Genomic DNA, 17,097 nt, shown 5'->3' with positions numbered 1-17,097 from the left:
CCCTCCTAGGGACCCAGCAAGTCTACTTCAGACGTGTGCATCTAAGGAGTCACGTGTGCACATGCATATGGTGACATCTGCAAAGATGTAGAGTGTCACTTATAAAAATAAGAAACTGGAAATAAGCCAATTCTGCAGGAACACACCTTGGTCTATAGTGCATGTCTATACCACAGTTAAGATAACTGAATTAGATCTGCACATACCAATGTGGATAAATTGGAAAACAATGTTGAATGGAAAAAATCAGGTGTCCAAGGATGCTCACAGTATGCCGTGGTTCGCAAAGCCTAAGGAACACCTGACACAGTACCCATTTCTTGCAGGCAACCCATGAGTATGGTACATCCAGAAAAGACACATGCTAGTTTCCTCCTCCAGGGAGGGAAGGATGGGAATGGAGTAAAGAGGGTCTTCAAATGCAGCTATAGTATTTCATCTAAAAAAAAATCTTGAGTCAAGGAGACAACGTGTCAATAGGTGTTATCGTATTTATTATCTGTGCTTTTCTGTTTCTTCAAATTATTCATAATTTTAAAATTCAAAAAATAAAACGCTGATCATTGCCTGACATTAAAGGCATGTAGGATATAAAATACTAACATCATCTAAAGTCCCTTTTCCTGGGCAAAATCCTGGTTACCAGTTTTCTGCCAGCCAGTTCTCTGTAGGATGTTATGTATATGTGTTTTACTTTTAAAGGAGTATTGCATATAATATTGCATATTATAGCTTGCTTTCTATGTATGATGCATCTTAGAACTTTCTGTCTTACAATATGTCTAAGTCTCCATCATTCAGGGGTGAGTGGATGTAGATTGTTAATAGTTTATGCAATCTCCAATTGACAGGCATTTGCATTATTCCTATTTCTTATTATTTAAATTAAACTATAATTAAAATTCCTCAGTCTGTGTATTTTCATGTATTTCCACATAACAAATTCTTAACATAGGAAATAATAAATCAAGGAGTTTCAGTGTTATCTTCTGCTTTTTGTGATCCAATCATGAGCTGGAAATTCTTCCAGCAAAGCAGAAATTAATTTGGTTTGTTACTATAATTGGAGAACATGAAGAATGTGTTTAAAAATGAAAATTTTTTTTTTTTTTTTTTGCTTTTGCAGTGCTAGCAATGGAAGCCCCCAGGGTTTCACATGTTAGGTAAATGCTCTACCACTGAGCTACAGCCCCTGCCTGAAAAATGAAAATTATTATTTTATGTTAAAAGGAAAACATTGCAGCCTCAACATGAGAATAATGTTGGTTTAGCACAAATTGGGTAAGAAAAGTGACATCAAGTTTTTCTGAAAGCAATTATTTTGGATGTAAAATTATATTTACTTATTGCTATTTTAAAACAAAACAGATCTGTGTGAGGCAATGCCTGGCAGACTCATTGATTGAAAACCCTTTGCTATGGTTCTGCCGTCCCTGGAGATGAAAACCTGAGGGCTAGCATTTATGACCCAGTGAGAGAGGGGATTTCAGTCCTTTACTGACTTTTCATTTGATGATAAAACAAATTCTAGGCAGGTGGTCTGTCCCTGGATGTCTGTGTCATTGGGCCCATTTCCTTCAACCCCTGCCATCTGCAGATCAGCAGCCCCCAGACCTCCCCACCCAAGCACTGGCTGTGCCCTCTGTTGGCCCAGTTAACCTGGGCCAGCCCTTCTTTAGCTTTATATTTTATTTTTCATGGCAGTATCATGCCCTTGGTTCTTGTCCTCCAAACTGGAACCAGGATATTCAAGGAAGGATGCTCTCGTACTACAGGGAAAAGTCTCTCTACTGAGACTTCACCCAAGATGTGCACACTCTTGAACAAATAAAAATTCTATAACCCCAGATGCCTGTCCAGCTACCATTGTGTATCAGTGCTTTCCTGCACCGCCAAACTTCCAAAGCATTTCCAATGGTGCCGTCTGCTGCCCCCGCTCCAGCCCAGTCTCTCCCACTCCTGTGCTATACGGCCCCTAGGTTGTCTGCAACCCTCTTGGCTCCGAACACCACCCAGCACGTTACCTGTTAAGGCATTCTCTTCCCTCTCCTGATGTCCTTGCCCCTCTGCAGCCAGCTGCCTCCTGTCCATTCTAAGCCTGATCTTCCTCCTCTGCCCAGATCAGAGTTCCTCAGATGTGTTTGTTTTCCTTTTAACCTTTTTAAAATCTGCATTCTCTCATGGATGAATCCACTTTAGGTCAAGCCAAAAATATGGGACATCTTGTGGTGGCGGTTTTCAAAATCATGTAGATGCCAGTGTCTCCCAAGCCCTTGTCTCTGAGCCGGGCATCCTTCCACGCTGCAGACCATCTGCATCAGGTTGCAGAAAATCGACCCCTGCCTCCCTGCTCAAACTGTCTTCTCTTCTTCCTTCATAGCACTGGCCACAATTTTTAATTAAATATTTTCTGGAAATCCTTTGCTCCTTTAGCTCAAGTGTCAAATCTTTCTAGCATTCTTTTTAATGTTTCTGGGAAACGATTTTGATAGGAACTTTAAAAGGAGCTAGAAAAAATATTTTTAAATATTTTTAAATTTATCAGAAAGTCTGAGGGATCCTGGAACTTGGTAAAGTAAGTTTATGGTGCAATTAAAATAAAAAAATAAGGCAGAGGAGGTAGCAGCTAAAGGCCAAAGAGAGGAACAGGTGACCTGATAATGACAAATAACATTTGTGCACCACTTACCAGGGTCAGGCTGGGTTCTGTGAACAGGGTACAGGAACTCTTCTACTCCTCCCGAAGCCCCGGGAGGTGGGCTCTGTTAGGGCGCCTGTTTTATGGACAGGCATGGAGATGAAGCCTCTTGCTCAAGGTCAGCCAGTAAGTGACAAAGCCAGCACTCGGACCTGGGTGGTCTCCTTCAACAACTGCACCCTTCATCTCTGCACCCGACAGTCCTCAAGCAGAATCTATCTTCTACTCTGTCACTGTGCACTTCAGAGAGTCCTGATCTTGGCTACCCAACACCAGCTGGCTATCATCTTTTGCCACCTTCCTTTTCTGCTGCCTCCAGTTGAACCATTAGACACCCAGGCCTCCTCGCTCTTCTGAGCCATCTCTACAGGCTGAGTCGTCACGAGACCTGGGCCTCCAGACTCAGGCCTCCCTCTGGTCCTTGTGTGGTCCCTCAGGCAAACTCACATCCTGTTATCATCACTTGTGTGTGTGTGTGTGTGTGTGTGTGTGCCTCCTGAGCTGAACTATCAAATCCCTGGGGACAGAGACATCTCTAAGACACTTCTGGGTACCCTGAAATGCTACATGGCACTTGTTCAAAAAATTAAATACTTCCCTCCTTGATTAACTAACTCAGTAATGGTATAATATGGTACACTTTGGGTCTGGATCTGGCCTATCATTCATAAAGAGGAATTATAATAGGGTATTAAATACTTCATATATACTTTAAAATGGAAATAAAGAAGAAAGCATTTTCAAATGATGCCTCTTTAGGTCAAGCCAAAACTATGAGCCATTTCATTAGTGCTGAAAATTCTCCAAGATGTGCAATAACATGACTTCATCTGCTCAGCAGGGAACCCGTGATCTCTTATGACAGAAAGCCTTTAGTGTTTTGCTGTTGACTGCAATAGCCACATTCTTTGCAATGTTTACAAAAATTTAGTCCCGAAGAACTGCCTTTAGTGCTGGGTCCCTTATTTTTATAACCATAAAGGAGGTTGTTAGTTTAAGGGTACATAGTTGTAATAAAAAAATTTTAAAGGTAATTTAGTTTAATTGAAGTCAGATTCACCTAGAGAGAACAAAATCAAATAAACCTCTCAAACATAGATCAGCAACCTATTGCCTTCAAATTCACATTGGTGTTTGGATTTCTAGTACTGTCTAAAAATTCTGTAGCTTCCTAGTTGAATATATCATCAGTTTTGTTTGCAAATATACCTAAATAACTCTAATAAACGTTTACATACAATTATATCTTACAGGCAAACAAGAAAACTGCGTGACGCCGAACAAGAGAAAGACAGAAACCTGCTGAAGACCATCATAAAAGTCTGGAAAGAGATGAAATCCCTTCGAGAGTTCCAGAGATTTACAAATACACCTTTGAAGCTTGTTTTGAGAAAGTAGGCTTTCTTTTTTATATTATTTTATTGGACTATGTCATACATCAAGAAAAATATGTAAGATAGATACAGTTTAAAAAATGGCAAATGGGTAGCCTTGTAACCAGTCCCCAGGCCAAGAAAGGAAGCAGTGTAGGCACCTGGGCAGGCCTGGCTCCCCTCTCCACCAGCATCCGCTCTACCCCGGAAGTAACAACCCTCGGGACTTCTGTGATCCTGTCTCCTCACTTTTATAGTTTTGCAATCAGCATGCATAGTTTAACATTACTGTGTTTGAGCTACAGAAGTGAGAGTGCACTGTGCAGAGTCTTCAGTACATACATGCTTCTTTTCTTCAGTGTTATCTGATGTTCATCTACAGTGCATAGCAGTAGTTCATTCTCTTTGCTTTTAAAAATTTCATTACATGAACATGGCAAAATTCATCCAGTTTAATGATGACTGGCCTTAGAGTTGGTTCTGCATTTCAACTATTTATAGACACTTTTAGATTGTTCCTCAAGATAAGTGTGCCCAAGAGTTCCAGAAATATACCTGAAAGTAGAAATGGTGAGTCTGAGCAGAAATCATGGATGCTGTTTTTAGATACCAGGTCCCCAACAGAGCACCTACCATTTCTGCTCAGGTTAGCCATTTGTTCAGTTCATTGGCTAATAAAAAATTCAGATATTCTATCCCACAAAAACCACAGATGTCTCCCAGAAGGTCCAGTGTTTTTCCTTCCCAAATCCATCTCCTAGGCTACCCATCCCACACAAAAGCAATAAATAAGTCTATGCCAATTTCTTCTCTCCTTCCCTCTCCTTCTTCCTTTTTCCTTTGTTCCTTCATTCCTTCATCTTCTCCTTCTCTCCCTCCCTTTCTTCATAAGTATGTCTTTAGGAAATTTACCCATAAGTAACTGCAGCCAAATTCTTTTAGAGTACCCTTTTTTCACATTCCTGATTTGTCTATCCACCTTATGATAAAGCATGATTTTTCCTGCCAAAAAATAACTGAACTCTCAACTAGTTTATTCATGCCTCTGATTAATAACGAGAAAGGGAACCATTCTCTATATATCAGAGATGGATCATAATTTGGGGGCCAAATTTTCCCAAGGTCTATGAACACCAGTACCCCTGCATATCTCAAGGGATTCTTTGGTAGTTAACCTAGAGACTTCTAAGAGCTTGTGCCTTGGGGCACGGCTCCCCGCTAAGCCACTAGGTCACATGAGCCTAGACATTCATCAGCTCTAGACGCTTGACTAAGTTTATCTACAATGTATGGAGGAAATTTCAGAGGGTAGAACTGGGAAACCAGACTGCATCAGAACAGTCAGTAAGTGCACCACCTGCAGCATGCTGGGCGGGATATGAGCACCGTGTGTTTGCCTTGCCACCCCCCCCCCCCCCCCCCCCCCCCGGAAGGGTAGGCTGTTGGTTAACACAGAGAGGCCTCCAGAGAGACAGCAGTAAGGAAACCTTCACGTTCAGTGATCTGGTGCAATGTAGCCATTGCACCTTTTGTTGGTAGGACATCTCCCAGAACTAATGCTCTACGGAACAGATCATGGGAAACCTTAGCTTGGGTTTATTCCTTAGGGAATATCAGCAAAATCATCACAGAAACATTCACATAAAGCCAATGTCAAAACAGTGGTTTCAGGGACTCCCAAGTGACAAAATCAAGCAGTTCCTCAGAGATGTGGAGGGTCAATAACATCACTGCGATGACACTTCTACACTGGCGCTGTGTCGACAGCCCTTGTGGGTCATTAACCCAGAGGGGCATTGCTGCTGAGGGCAGACTCCTGCCCCTCCTCTCACCAACGGTGTGTTCTTTGTTCTTTTTTCTTTTTATATGTATTTTTTAGTTGTAGGTGGACACAATTCCTTTGTTTTTGTGTGGTGCTGAGGATCAAGCCCAGGGCCTCGCTTGTGCTAGGCAAGTGTTCTACCTCTGAGCCACAACCCAGGCCCCAACTGTGTGTTCTTGGGCAAATTATATAACTTCCCTGTGCTGCAGTCACCTATTTAGGTGATGGCAGTCTTTCTCATAGGGTCATGATAATATGTTTTTAGTCAGCTTTTTCGCTCCTGTGACTAAAAGACCTCACCAGAACAATTGTAGAGGAGGAAAAGTTTATTTGAGGGCTCATGGTTTCACAGGTCTTAGTCCATAGAAGGCCAACTCCTATCCTGGAGGCTGAACATCATGGTGGAGAGTGTGGTGGAGGGAAGAAGGGCACATCATGATCAGAAAGCAGAGAGACAGTCCACTCGCCAGATACAAATACCCCACACCCCAGTTCCCACCTCTTCCAGCCACACCTACCACTTCAGCTACCACTCAGTTAATCCCTATCAGGGGATTAAATCACTGGGTTAAGACTCTCACAACCCAATCACTTCTCCTCTGAACCTTCTTGCACTGTCTCACACATGAGCTTTTGGGAGACTCCTCACTTCCAAACCATAACATATGTACAACACTTTTAGAGGAACAACCCGCCCATAGCAAACCCAGAATAAGCATCTTTTGCGATCATTACTCTCCTGCTTAAGTCTAAGAAATAACTAAGGTACTGTAAATTAATTTAAAGGGAAAAAGTTGACCAAAAAGCTGACGAAGAAGCATATGAAGCAGAAATTCAAACTGAAATAAAGGAATTGTTGGAAGAACACACGGAGGAGTACGAAGAGAAGATGGAAGAGTACAGAGCTTCCTACCAGCAGTGGAAAGCTTGGAAGAAAGCCCAAGTTTGTAAACCGGCTTGGTGTGGAGCAGGGCTGGTGGGCAGGATGCAGGAGGGCGGCTCCCCAGACAGCAGGCAGGAAACTGGACTGGCAGACTGGGGGGTCTCCAGGTGGCTCTGCTGTAATTGGTTAATGCTTTTGTTTAAAAAAAAAAAAAAACACCAAGCTAGCTCACCAGAGCCAGCTTTGTCCCCAGCTCAGTGGTAGCACTCTTTTGCTTGCCTGAACAACCAAGTAACAACATAGTAACGGCTAATGTGTGGAGCAGAGCGCTAGGGATTTACTTGTATTATCCCATGGAATGTAGCGCACCTCTGTTTCCCTCAGAAACTATGCAATTACGCACAGGACCCAGCAAAACTGAATCCAGGGGCGACAAGGAAAAGATCAGGGTGACCTGCAATGCCCGCTGCTCTTCAGCCTTCCTTTGATTGTGATCCCCATCCCTGGCCCGCAGAACCGGTACTCATGAGCACACCAATAGCTATACTGTTAAGTTCATTGGGGCACCAGGCATCATGTCTCATCGGCAGTCCTGGGAGGAGCTTCCCAGGCTGGTCCCCACTTGGGTGAGAGGACTGAGGCCCAGAGAGGGCAGGTGGCCAGTCACTCGCCTCAGTGAGCCTGATGGGCTGGGTTGCCTCCAGCTCTGTCTAGCGCTGCAGACAGCCCTTAAAGGAAATGCCCAAACTCCTGTTTGACGTCAGGCTGCCTCTTCCTCTCCAGAGGGCCAAGAAGAAGAAGAAGAAAGAGGCAGCGGAAGAGCACCCCGCTGAGGAGACAGAGGAGCCCCCTCCGGGGGAGGATCCCGTGAAGCCCGTCCCTCCAGAGCCCACTGACCCCGGAGAGCTAGAGCGGAGGGTGAGGGAGCGAGCCGCCCACTGCAGGAGGCGGCCAGGGGAGCCCATGCTGCTCCCCGAGCTGAGCCTGGCGGGGAGCGTGACGCCCAACGAGCAGTGCCCCAGGTGAGCAGTGCGTAGATGCCCGCTGGAGTGATGCCGCTCGCGTTTGGTGATTCTGCAGGATCGGCGGGAGCGCTTGCATGGAGCTGTCTGTCTGTAGGAGGTCTCTCAGCGGCCCATCTGGGCCTGCTCCCCCAGGAGCCGCCCGTGCGGCTTTGAGGCCGGCTGGCCTACCTGTCACCTCAGTGCACTTTTCAGTCCACGGGTAGCATGTCCCCTCTCCCTGTACAGATACCCAAGCCGCTCCTTGCCCCTTGATTTTGCCTACACCAAGAGACCAGAGATTTGCCAGAGCTTCGGTCTTTGAAGGCCTTGTGGAACCTCCCAAATAGAGTGACAGGTGTGCTCTATGGCTAGTATTTAAGTCCAGCTCTGAAACAGACCCTCTGGATTTGACTAAAATACATTTCTAAGCCGAGGTGGCACATGCCCATAATCCCAGCGGCTTGGGAGGCTGAGGCAGGAGGATTGTTAGTTCATAACCAGCCTCAACAATTCAGTGGGGCCTTAAGCAACTTAGCAGAACCCTATCTCTAAATGAAATAAAACAAAAAAGCTGGGGATGTGGCTCAGTGGTTAAGTGCCCCTGGGTTCATTTTTATGTGATGCCTAAGAGAAATATCACTTTCTGTAGGTTTATATGTGTGATAAATTTATAAACATACATTACATCTCTTTTCTCTTTAAAAAATTATAGATACTTTTAGATTCCCTGTTTGTTTATTTTATTTCCTACATCTTATTGCCACAGTTCTCCCAAGTGTGGCCCCAGGATCAGCAACTTTGGCATCTCTTGAGAACTCAATAGAAAGCAGATGCTCAGATTCTACCTGAGTCCTTGGAGCCTGAAAGTCTGGGTGGGGCCAGAGAACCACGTTTTCACAAGGCCTTCAGGTGATTCTGATGCATGTTGCAGCATATCATAATCAATCAAAGGGAATGTGTTAAAAAGTCATTGAAAGCTCCAGACCCAGACTTCAATCTCCAATAACTTCAAGACCTACCATGATTGTGGGGAATATCTTAGACGGGTATCTTCAGCATACCAACATTAAAAGTGAGAATTTGAGCTAAGCAGGTCAGCCTCCAAGTTCACTAGGATGTGGGGGTTGATTAAGATGCCATTATAAGTCTTCCCATGACTTCCATGATCTCACATTTCTTTTAATGTGCCAACAATCTTTTCAATTGTACCTTCTTATGCACTTTTGCATGTGGTCTCAACTCCACATATCAGATACATAAATAAACTGTTACCAAGCAGTGAATCAACACACATACCATATCATGTCCTTTTGCTATGAACATTCAAGATACGGGTTAACGCAGCATGATTTGTCTAAAGGAAAATTGGGGCTGGATTAGGTAATATTCCATTTTGACTGAGCATATACATTTCAGTCCTAATAAGTTTCTGAATTTTCACTGGGATTCGGGATTACGACCCAGTACCTCCAAGCCAATGATCGTAATCACCCCTTCATTGGACCATCAGTAAGGGAGACCATGATAGACGGAGGGTGTTTTGCTCTGCCTGTTGCATGAGGTCCCTGGAACAACAGTTCTGAGCGGTGTCTTAAAATTTTCTTGCAATTTGGCGTTAAATGTTCTTTATAGAAAAAAAACTGCTGAAGTCATTTGAGCAATTCTGTGTCTGGGACAGGTCTAAATTGTAGAGATGTAAAAGTTAAAACTGCCACCAAGTCAGGTGTGGTGGCACATGCCTGTAATCCCAGCAGTTCAGCTGGCTGAGACAGTAGGATCACAAGTTCAAAGCCAGCCTCAACAATGGTAAGGCGCTAAGCAACTCAGTGAGACCCTGTCTCTAAATAAAAATACAAAATAGGGCTGGAGATGCAGGTCAATGGTTGAGTGCCCCTGAGTTCAATCCCCAGTACAGAAAAAAACTACCACCAAATTTAATGAGTAGAAAATTTCTATTTGGAGGTGATGAAAATGGGAGGTGGTGACAGCGGCAGAACATTCTGAAGGTGTGCTGTTCAGTGACTGTTAATGGCTTGTCCATAAAGTCCATGTCACGATATTTTATTCTAGTAAGCTCTGCAAGACAGGTGGCCGTTTTGGTTCACTGGGGGCTAACATGACCAGTGGAGTTGCCCCCGTGTTATGTCCAGTGTCCACTTACCCAACACGCCAGTGATCCTTGGTAAACTGACACTAACCACAGCTGCGAGTGGTCTCATTTGCAGGGTGGAGGTCTTGCGGAGAGAAGACGTGAGGAGGCGCTGGGTGTACCTAAAGGTGCTCTTCAACAACAAGGAGGTGTCCAGGACCGTCAGTCGGCAGCTCAGCGCAGACTTCCAAGTTCACTTTGGACAGATTTTCAACTTACAAATATTCAACTGGCCAGAGAGTTTGACACTTCAGGTACACATTTCAATCATAGTCACTGGCCCAAGAGTGGCGAGGTCATTGAAGGTGTGGGGCAGTTTTAAATCACCTGTTGGCAATGCAGATATCTTGATAGATTTTCCAGAGGAACAGGTCAGCCTCTTAATTTTAAAGTCTTAGTGTGAAGACATCTGTTACCCTCCACAGCTCCTGAAGAGACTGGCAGAGTAATTGGTGGGCAGCTGAAAGAGTTGGGGGTGTGGGGGGCAAGTTCATTCATTGAAGAAACACTTCAAAATCCCTGTCTACAGGACCCTAGCATAACAGAACAGAGAAACCAATTATGTCACCATCACAGGTGGTACGTGATAAACATGGGGTACAGGTGTGAGGATCCCCCAAAATTAATAAATCTCCCCACCAGCCTAAATCCCACCGTTAGCAACTTATTTGCTTTTGTCTGTTTTAGTTTCCCAGGACTGGCATAACTAAGTACTGCAAACTTAATGACTTAACACCACAGTATTTGTTCACAGTCCTAAAGGCCCCAAGACTGAAGTCAAGGTATCAGTAGGTCACAGTCCCTTCAAAAGCTCCGGGGAGAATCCTTTCTTGCCTCTTCAGTCTGCAGCAGCTCTTGGAGCTCCGTGATTTGTGGAGCATTGCTTCAGTCTCCGCCTCATCCTCACATGGCCTCCTCGGGGTCTCTGTGTGCTCCTTTTATCTCTTACAAAGACAATCTCATTGGATTTAGGACCCGCCTAGTCTCTTTGTGATTCTTAAATAATTACACCTGCAGAGTCCCCATTTCCAAATCAGGTCGCCTTCTGAGGATCTGGGTAGATGTCAGTTTTGGAGGACACGTGCCTTGAGGCTGAGTATTCTTTTGCGTGTCCTCTCCTGTGAGGCTGATGAGTTTCTCTCATGACTCCAACAGGCATGCTAACTAGGGCTGCAGATAAGAGGCACGCGTTCCCATGTTTCCTATCTACTACCCAGGCAGACGTCACCCGTCCTCAGTCACCACGTAGGCAGAAATTTCTCAGTCCCATCCACCACTCTGGACAGAAATGGCAATCAGCCATGGCCTTTTCCACCCCAAGCCTGGATCTAACTTCAGAATCCTCTCAATGCGTACTCCCGGCACCCACTGCCTGTTGACTGTGACTGATCTGAAGGTGGCCAGTACCATTAGAGATGTGTAATGATTATCATTTATATGCTTCTGAACCAAGTAGAAAGCAGCTGCTGCCCTCTGCCCCCAAGGACCACCTTGATCACATAGACCCTGCTTCCAAGACCCCAGACCTCCCCACAATTGACCATTGAACAGGGTGCTTAACCACGGCTACTGCCCCTAGGACCCTCCCAAGCTGTGCAGACAGCTCTTCTGACTGCTTAGGGCTTTGCCCTGTGTGTTGAGTACCAACCTCAGTAGTTAGCAACCTTCTAAATCCAGGAGAAGTTTGAGACAGCAGAGATAGGGGTTCTTGTGACAATGGGAAGGAATCACAGAGGAAGGGGGCCAAGAAGTGGGAGGGGAACTGTGCAAGGGCCAGCATGGGTACCCAGGGCTGAGCACCTTGGCCTGGGATCCTTCCAGAGCCTGGCAGATTTGTTCTACACTTTGGCATCTGGGACCTGGGGTGGGGGCAGCAGGGGTGGTCCTCACTTACAAAGCACTAAGCATCAAGACTCAACCAAGTAGATTCCTTGATAGTATTATTATCAATGTGGTTATTGATAAAACAGTGATATCTGCATAACTAAAAGAATTTTCTTGAAATTTTAGAATCTGGCATAGGCCAGTCCCTCATATAATCCTTCAAAATGCCAGCTAATTTCTTTTTAAGTCTTTGCATTCTGGAACTTGAAAATAATAGAATTTATTTTAATAGAACTTATTAATTTAAATTTCACATAAGTGAGAGAAGAAGTAGGTACATTTTCAAAGTAAATGATAGTATTAGCAGTGGAATTGACGTTGGAGGTTTGGTGAAAACCTGAAATTTCCTTAACCCTAAAAATTCCCTTTCTGCATATCATCTGTAGGAAAACTATATATAAATTTCTATTTCTTCCTGTAATTTACAACTCTGAACAAATGCAGGGCATAAAATGAGGTGATTTTTGTCTTCAGGAGGGAGTGGGGAGCCCCCAGACTGCACAGGGAAGTGAGCTAGGCAGCCACTGGCTGGGTGACCACTAGATCGCTGGTGAAGAATCGAGAGCCATGCGAGAAAGGGGTGCACAGGGCCCTGGCTCCAGGCGCATCAGTCCAGTGGGGAGATAAGAGAGAAGGACCGAGAAACAGCACTGGCTGGTGTGCAGAGGTGAACAGCCACTGGACGGAACAGTGTTGACTGCAATGTTTGATTTCATGCATGTTCTGACCACAGGCCCAGTGCTTGCTAGTCAGTGGTGAGATAAGAATACTAAGGCAGTCCTGAAGCAGATGAATCCAAAGGCTGGCACAGATGCCAGGAGTGGGTGGAAGGACCTGGCCACAGAGATGGAAGGAAGGGATCGATTAAAGCAACCTTCAACGGTGGGACCCAGGGCTTGATGACGGTTTGGCTTTAGGGAGTAAAAGAAATAGCAATCAATCAACACTGGCCCCAGGAGAAGGTTGAGATTGGGGTTCCAGGCAGGGGAGTTTGAGCCAGGCCAGCATCGTTCCAGAAAGATCTTGAAACTCTCAGCTTCTGAGGTCTTTCCAAAATACATGCCTTACCTTTTACAAAGCAAATTTGCCTTACAAGTATAAGAGCTTTGGGATGATTGCCTTCATTTCTTTGTTTATCATTCACATTCTCAGTCTCAGCTTAAAATAGACTAACGACTGTTATGTAATACTGCTGGGCAGGTTGCACATTTTTTAAGCATTATTGTTTTCCCACAGGAATCAATCCCGTTGAGCATTTACTTTCCAGTATGTAGACAGAGATGGGGAGTTGAGGCGCATAATCCCCTCCCAGGGCCTGTCCTGATTTCTCGAGCTCATCTTTGGAGCAGCACCATCACAGCGGGGAAAACAGAGATATTTGGACAAGGTCTTTGTTTCCCCGTGTCTTGCTCATTTTTGTGATTGCTTTGGTCCTCTGTGAATAGAGTCCAAAACAGATTATTTTTCATACTCCTCTTACTTTATGCTTTTAGTTGGTGACAGTGAGGCAGATTGTTGCAAGTCATCCCCAGGAGCTAAGGGAAGTAGATACAGGAGGCCGCGCAGGGTGCGGGGTGGAGTCAGGTGGCCAGGAGCAGGTGGGAAGGGCAGGTGGCTGCCTGGGGAGGACAAGTTACCTGGAGCAGAGTGAGGACACGGGTGGTCATCTAATGTCAAAGGCAAGAGTGTACACAGTTCAGGGGTGGATGGGGGAGGTGTCTAGGAAATAACATTTATGACATCGACTGCAGGGCCAGGTCACTTAAACATACCATCTCATGCTGTACTGGAGAAAACCACAGGTACTCTTATTCTGAGTTTCAGAGATGTTGAGTCAAGTGGCAGAGTGAAATTCAAATCCAGGCCTGTTAGACTAGATTTTTATCCTCATTTCACCATATTATTTAGGAATAACAGTAAAGAGCAAAGTCCATGATTGACATTTCTGCTGGACTCAGAATTAATTACTGCCAAGGAGTCTCAGAAGGCAATCTCAGGCACCCCGCATACTGAGCCATGTGGATATTTAACGATCTCTACCATAAGGTGACAGTTACAGAACAATGACAGTAGTCCAGCCACCATTTTAAACCCTTTTTACTTAAACCCATTGAATCATCACAGCGGGAAAGGGGCAAGACCTGGCCCCATACCTGTTCTCCTAACCATCTGACCAGGCTGCATCGTGGTTGGAACATGCAATCCAGCAAGCGTTTGCTGAGCAAAGCATCCTGCAAGTCTCTGTGGGAAGATGAACTAGATGCAATCCCAGATGTAGGTGGCCGGATTCTGCAGACTAGGAGGAGGAAACACCAGGAGAAGGCCTCCCTCCCAGAGGCTCTGCAGAAAAGCAGAGGGAAATAGAAAGGGGATCGTGGCTGACTTCAGGGTGTGGCTGATGTGAGCATGTTTACCAGCTGTGAGCAGAGCAGCCAGAGCAGAATAGATTGATAGCTTTGGAAATAAGAAGAAAGTTGAGGGGAGGCAGGGAACCAGGTCCCAAAGACCGTGAGATGGGGCATGGTGATGGGAGTGGACTCAGGTCCCTTGAGGAAGGAGTGTTGACACAGAAAGGAGGACAGGGCCGTGAAGAGGAGCATGCCAGATGTCCTGCACCTTCCAGTGGAGAAAAGGGGTCTGAGGGCACAGAGGAAGGGAAAGTGGTTCAACACTGAGCTGGAACAGGGCCATTCCCCAGGAGATGACTAACTGGGTTGATGAACAACATCCAGGACAGATCAAAAAGCAGGCACTCATATGAGTTCCAACATGACCAGTGCAAGGGATGAAACTGTCTTTTTAATCAGGGAAATATGACTAAACCCATGCAATATAGGCTTTATTTCTGGATGGGATTTTTGTTGTTTTGTGTTGCTTTGCAGCACTAGGAACCAAACCCGAGGCCTCAGACGTGCTAGGCGAGTGCTCTACCACCTAGCATATTTCCAGCCTGGAATGCACTTTTTAATCTCTCTTAGCTTGATTTCCAAGGTTCTTCTTGCTAGTAGTTAAATTTGTAGCAGATTCTTCAGTTAAAGCAAACAATATTCCAAAGCAGGGAAAGTAAATATAATTTCATAATTGGCCTCAATTTTGCTTTCACAACAGAATTTTTGAACCATTAAATGTAAATCCAATTAGATTTCCTGTCTTGTTGCTGAATTAATATTCCATTTTCAAACACATCCATCATTTGCTCAGAGTGGTGTTTCTTAGGTGGTTAAGTTTGCCCCTTGGGGGACATTTTTGATCATCCTAACTGGTGAACAGTTATAGGCATCACTGGTAGGTAGAGGCACTAACCAGAACTTCTGCAACCTTCAAAGAGTAGGGTGAAAAGTTGGTGAATACCTTGACTGCTTTTCAGCTTTCTCAGATGGAATCCGTTTTTCCTTATTGGAAAGTAATAATTACCTTGTGAGTAGTAGTCCCAATGGACCCCGCCTCCATTGCCCTGGAGGACATAGTGGCCCCTGTCCTACAGACTCAGCTCCAGGAGTCCACTTAGTTCCTTTCTGACACTAGATGGGAATATGGTTCTCCAGACTGGAAACAAGGACTCTTGCACTGAAGTCCCTTGATATGGCCAGTGTTTTGTCACTAAGCATGATGACCAGCACAGGCCACACCCAGGAGGAATAAATACCAAAACAAGCCCAGAAACATCTCTTGAGGTCTTCCTAGCATCAAATATTTAGTGCCTGCTTCAAGTCTGGCAGGGGTACGTTTGCAGACCCATTGGAGTCAGAGAGGAAACAAACCCTTGGTGGTTCTGTTCCAGGAGCTGTAATAGAACTAGAACTGTCGGGTCTGTTTTCTTATTTAATCTTCACCATAAACCAGACACACCCTAAAGCTCCTATGGGCTTTATGTAAAAGGATATCCCAATAAGTTAAAATTTTGGCTACTTAAAAAAGCTAAACATTTTTTTTTTTTTAATGGAAGAAAACACACGCTGAAACTTCATGCAACAAGTGCACAGTTAACAGGTCTAACCTGAGTCTCCTGTGCAGGAATGGGTGACCACGTGTTTGTGAAGCTGTATGGAGAGTCAGAACTGCACGCTCTTGAGAGGCATTGGGGCAGGCAAATCAGAATTTGGAATCCTTGGAAATGGGGAGAGAAAGTGCACTCACAAATTCATAGAGGCTTGAGGGACATATCAGTCATTTGCAATGTATGGAATGTCTTTTGGTTGATTCAAACAAAATATATAGGTTTTCAAGAAAATTTGAAATGTAATAGTTGATGTTACTGTGGTAAGAGTATTGTAATCATGCCTTATTTTATATCATTCCCCCCACCGACTTTTTTCAGTACAGGGAATTGAACCCAGGACCTCATGCATCCTAGAAAAGCACACTACCACTGACTGAGCTGCATCCCAAGCTCTTTTTAAATTTTATTTTGAGATAGGGCCTTGCAAAGTTGTCAGATTGGCCTCAAACTGGTCATTTTCCTGTCTCAGTCTCTCAAGTAGCTGGGATTACAGGCATGTGCCACCGTGCCCAGCAATATCCTTATCTTTTAAAGACGCCCATTGAAATATTGGTAGATGGAATGATGTTTAGGTTCAAGATATCGGAGGAAAGGAAGTGGTTGAGGGTATAAATCAAATAAGATTGACCATAAATTAGTGATAGCCAATGCAAGGAAATAGAGTCCTGCTGTATTATTATTATTATTATTATTATTATTATTATTATATTTATATGCTTGATATTTCCCATTAAAATTTTAATACAGCTCTAAATATTGCTTTTTTTACTGATAAACCTGAATCCAGACAGTATGACTTACATGTGCCATTTATAGACTCTCAGTGGAGCCCCTGAGTTAGGTAGGCATTGCCGTCACACCACAGGGAAGCCGTCAGCATTACAGGTCTTGGTGGAACCAGTCTGTTGAAACGACTCACGGCAACATGAAATCTGAGGTCCTATGCAAAGTTCAGTTCCTATGCAAATTTTCCCCCGCTAGTCCCTCCAAGCTCAGTCAGACATCTTCCAATGTGAGCTGGTGGATCCCAGGAGATGAGCCCAGGATGGTAGCCAGCCACCAACTCATCCTCTTTCTGGGAAAAGACTTCAGATCACATGCCCTGTGAGGGAGGGTGGGCGGAGAGGATCCATGGCCCCTGTACATTCAAGTGGTGAGTAGAATATATGGATTAGAAGGGGACTTTATTATGTAAGAAGGAAAATATAAAGATTAACTAGTAGAAATACAAACAGTAAAATTAGCTTTTTCAGAAAAATAGGGATCAATTATGGAGAAAAAGAG

The 17,097-nt window shown here is 44.5% G+C and overlaps 1 protein-coding gene across 3 annotated transcripts in view; it reads left to right on the top strand.

The window, feature by feature from the left end:
* The window catches only part of CC2D2A (coiled-coil and C2 domain containing 2A), a 102,319-nt gene that overhangs the window by 47,590 nt on the left and 37,632 nt on the right, over positions 1-17,097 (top strand). For all 3 annotated transcript variants that reach the window (XR_013766310.1, XM_079154520.1, XM_079154519.1), the window contains 4 exons: positions 3,952-4,092; positions 6,680-6,836; positions 7,560-7,798; positions 10,006-10,183. Coding sequence is in view for 2 of the 3 variants with exons in the window: in XM_079154520.1 (XP_079010646.1) it covers positions 3,952-4,092; positions 6,680-6,836; positions 7,560-7,798; positions 10,006-10,183 (715 nt within the window). In the remaining variant the exon portion in view is untranslated. The remainder of the gene's footprint in view (positions 1-3,951; positions 4,093-6,679; positions 6,837-7,559; positions 7,799-10,005; positions 10,184-17,097) is intronic.

This window comes from Sciurus vulgaris, assembly GCF_902686455.1.
Source record: "Sciurus vulgaris genome assembly, chromosome: 9".
In the NCBI taxonomy this organism is placed as follows: domain Eukaryota; kingdom Metazoa; phylum Chordata; class Mammalia; order Rodentia; family Sciuridae; genus Sciurus; species Sciurus vulgaris.
The sequence above is the reverse complement of the archived record's forward strand: the minus strand, read 5'-3'. Positions and strand labels throughout refer to the sequence as shown.